Source organism: Sarcophilus harrisii, chromosome 1, assembly GCF_902635505.1.
Source record: "Sarcophilus harrisii chromosome 1, mSarHar1.11, whole genome shotgun sequence".
NCBI lineage: Eukaryota > Metazoa > Chordata > Mammalia > Dasyuromorphia > Dasyuridae > Sarcophilus > Sarcophilus harrisii.
The window spans coordinates 232,298,590-232,302,107 of NC_045426.1; the positions used below are offsets into that span (position 1 = coordinate 232,298,590).

At 49.5% G+C, this 3,518-nt stretch overlaps 1 protein-coding gene across 1 annotated transcript; it reads right to left on the reverse strand.

Annotated features, from left to right (window-relative positions):
* Positions 1-1,352: 1,352 nt before the first annotated feature.
* RASD1 (ras related dexamethasone induced 1) lies at positions 1,353-2,902 on the reverse strand. Its single transcript, XM_003761520.4, has 2 exons — positions 2,362-2,902; positions 1,353-2,023 (listed from the first exon to the last, which is right to left on the reverse strand). The coding sequence occupies exons 1-2, from the start codon at positions 2,645-2,647 to the stop codon at positions 1,473-1,475; spliced, it is 837 nt and encodes a 278-aa protein (XP_003761568.1). The 5' UTR covers positions 2,648-2,902; the 3' UTR covers positions 1,353-1,472.
* Positions 2,903-3,518: the final 616 nt, after the last annotated feature.

Below are 3,518 nucleotides of genomic sequence, written 5' to 3' on the forward strand. Positions count from 1 at the left end.
TGTGTCTTTGTGAACTTATTTCCATTTCTACTTTATCCAAAAGAAAGTTTTCTTTGCCCCGTCACGAGAACCAAAGAAACAAACTCAGCCCAACATGTAGTTTTGGAACCATAAAAACTCAGAAAGAATGATATTGGAAAATGTTAAGATCATAGGATTTAAAGCTGGAAGCAGTTTTGGAGAGGTTATTTAATGCTGCCCCTTCAATTCACCTGAGAGGAAAATGGAGGCCTAGGGAGCCCGAGTACCTTATCCAAGGTTATACAATTAGTAATTGGCACTGAGAACTACACTCACAGCATACTAGATGCTTACTTGGAATCGTTTGAAAGTGAATTTAAGGAATAAGAAAATCCCTTTCCTTTGATAAGACCATTTAACTTAAAATAAATAGGAGATAGAGATTAAATTTAAAGGAATAGGGAAGAATAGTTGTTTGATTATAAGGATCTTAAAATCCTTTCATTTTCCCTAGCACTTTCTATGGTCTTACATATGGAAGTATTAACATAAATAGAAAATCCTTGTACCACTTCTGATTCCTTGAAGCAGTTTTTGCCCTTGTATTATAATCTGCAGCTTTTTTTGAGGGCAGTTTTCTTTTTAATAAAAACGCTGATGTTATTTTCAGAGTGCCAAAACTTTATAGCAAAGTTCTGGCAAAAGTCATAACACTGGCTCCAGATTTAAATTCCACAGCTGTGGAAAACTGTTCCCTCTACTTCCCTACCCCCTCATTTAAAAAAAGAAAGGAAAAGAAAAAGGCAAAGCAAGTTTTTCATTTTTAATGACTTTTATTTTACTTAAAAAAAATAATAACCATAACATTTTCACACACAGTATAAACACTTAAAAAAGATTTTGTTCATGTCCATGACAGCATATATACTATAAAGTGCAAGTTTTTTTTTTTCCTTTTTTCCACTGAAACACATGTAAACACAGTTAGCTTTTGTTGAATTGCCTGGATTTCTTGACCCTCAACCACATCCCAGGTTTGATACCAGAGGGAGAGGATCTTGCCAGAGGATCTTGTGGCAGTTCAGGGAGTCTTATATTAGAAAATGCCTCCTTTTTTTTTGTATTCTGGCAAAAGAGATGACAAGTTGCACATTTCCAGACCACTACCCCACCCCATTTGAATTTCTGTCCTTTCCTTAGACAGTCCTTGTAATGGGCAGTCCCCCTTCCCCACAATGGCTTGGTTGGGGCTTTCTAGTTTAAGTCATTTCTTTCCTCCTCCGTTTCAAGTGCTCCAAAGGAAGAGCACCATAGTCCACCATGACCCCATCATACAGAGTGGGGAAGGTCAGATAGTAAGTACCCCCAGGGAAGCTGACTTGGAGGTCAGATGCCAGCCTGGAGCCCATGCCACTGGGGAAAGGGTCAGCCAGAACATCTTTATTTTTTCCTTAAACAAAAAAAATCTTCTTTGTTTTAGTTATTAGCTTAGTAAAAGGAGTGGGTGACTCCTAGCTGATGACACAGCGCTCTTTGTCCTTGGTCTGGCTACCCCCAATGGCTTTCTCCCGGATGTACATGAGGTCACTGTGGATGCTGGGCCTTCGGGCAAAGGGTGCCACGATACCAAAGGCCTCTCCTGACCCACCTCCGCTACCCTCTTTCAAGAGTTTCTTGTTCTTCAGAGCTTTCTTGTGCAATATGTCACAGTACTGGATTGAGACCTTTCGGTGAAGGTCTGGGCTCATTTCACTGGGCAGTTTGGCCATAGTGAAGAGGGCCTGGAACATCTGGTCCAGGCTGCTGTTCTTCTTTGCAGAGATTTCAAAGTAGGCACAGCGCTGAGGGTCGTCTCCAACCAGCTGTTCTATCTCCCTGGGCTCCACTTCTCTGTAAAAATCCCTATCCCCTTTGTTGCCACAGATCACCAGGGGCACTTCAATGTTCTCCTTGGTCTTGTTCTTCAGGCAAGACTTCGTGTCTAGAATCTGCTGCTTAAGGCGCTGCACCTCTTCAAAGGAGTCTCGGTTATCCAAGCTGAAGACTAGGATAAAGACGTCTCCTGTAAGAGGAAGGGAAGAAAGACACAAACACGGTCAGTCAACTGCTCTCCCTGAGCTGGGAGATGGGGCCGGGGCGGGGGCTGTGGTGAGGGTCACAGACTTTATAGGGGCAGAGGGGAAGGGAAGGAAAGGGCGAGCAGAAGCCTAACTTACTGAACATCCCCAGAGCCAAGTTTTGGAGAAGTTTTGGCTTTGGGGAAGGGCGAACTAGGTTTAGACTCCGAGCCCCGCCAGCTGCTCCTGGAGGAGAGGGCAGGGCAGGACCAGACAGTGGCTTACGTAAGGAGTAGGTAGGGGTGCTGCCTGGATGGTGAGGGAGTGACCAGCCCCCGCGTACCTGTGAGGATGGAGAGGCGCCGGATAGCCGGGAACGGGTGATTGCCCGAAGTGTCAAGGATGTCCAGCTGGTAGACTTCCCCGCGGATGGAGTAGAACTTGCGGTGGAAGTCCTCGATCGTGGGCGTGTAAGTGTCCTCGAAGCGGCCCGTTAGGAAGCGAGACACGATGGCCGTCTTGCCCACCTTGGAAGAGCCCAGGATGACCATCCGGTAGCAGTTTTTGGCCGGGATGTTCAGCTCCGACTCGCTGGGGCACATCTTCTTGATCATCGCCGCCAATTTCATTTGTGGCAGGAGGAGACGGGAAGGGAAGAGAGAGAAAGTGAAGGGCTTGGGATGGCTGAGACCGGCAGGTGCCCGGACACCAGACGCTGAGAGGCGCGCGGAGGCAGAGGCTGGTCAGGCTCGGGGGGAATCAAACTCCAAGCAAAGAAGGCTGCTCTGCTTTCCTCCGCCGGCGCCGCCTCTTTTATAGGGAGAGTCAAGGGCAGCCGCCACGCCCTCTCAGCATCTGTGCGTCAAGCCGGGGCCCGCCGCCTCGGACTGGTAAACGCGGGGCGGGGGGGGGCAGGGCTGGACGGGACCCGGCTCCCGGGAATTGTGGCTTTCCTTTCCCTTGGCTCTCCTTTACTGGCTCCTTTCTCAGGGCGACCTCCGGGGGGGAAACTGAGTCCCGTTTTCCGTCCAGCAGGGGCTGTTTCTTTGCCCTACTGATGCTGTCAGCTCCCTCAGACAACCCGGGCAGGGATGGGGGAGAAGCGAGGCAATGCACTCTGGGCTAAAGGCAGTGGTGATGCCAGAGGGGAAGAGGGGCGAGGGGGGTATGTTAGGCAGGCGCAGGGGTTAGAGGGGAGGCTGATGCGCAATAGGCGAAGGCTCTGGGCAGCGGGGATGGAGCGCAGGGAAACTGGGAGGGTACACACCCTCCCTTCCCGGGGCCCGGGTACGGGCGGCCACAGAGGCTTCTGAGGCTCCTAAGGGGCTCCTAAGAAGCGCGCTCAGTCTGGAGAGGTTCTTGGGACCGAGACTCTCTCTCTCTCTTCTTTTCTTCCTTCCTTCCTTTTTTTCTTTTCTCTTCCTCCCTCCCTCCCTCTTTATTCCTTTCTTTCTCTCTCTTTTCCTTTCCTTCTCCCCTCGGGCTGGTGGTGGGTGGACG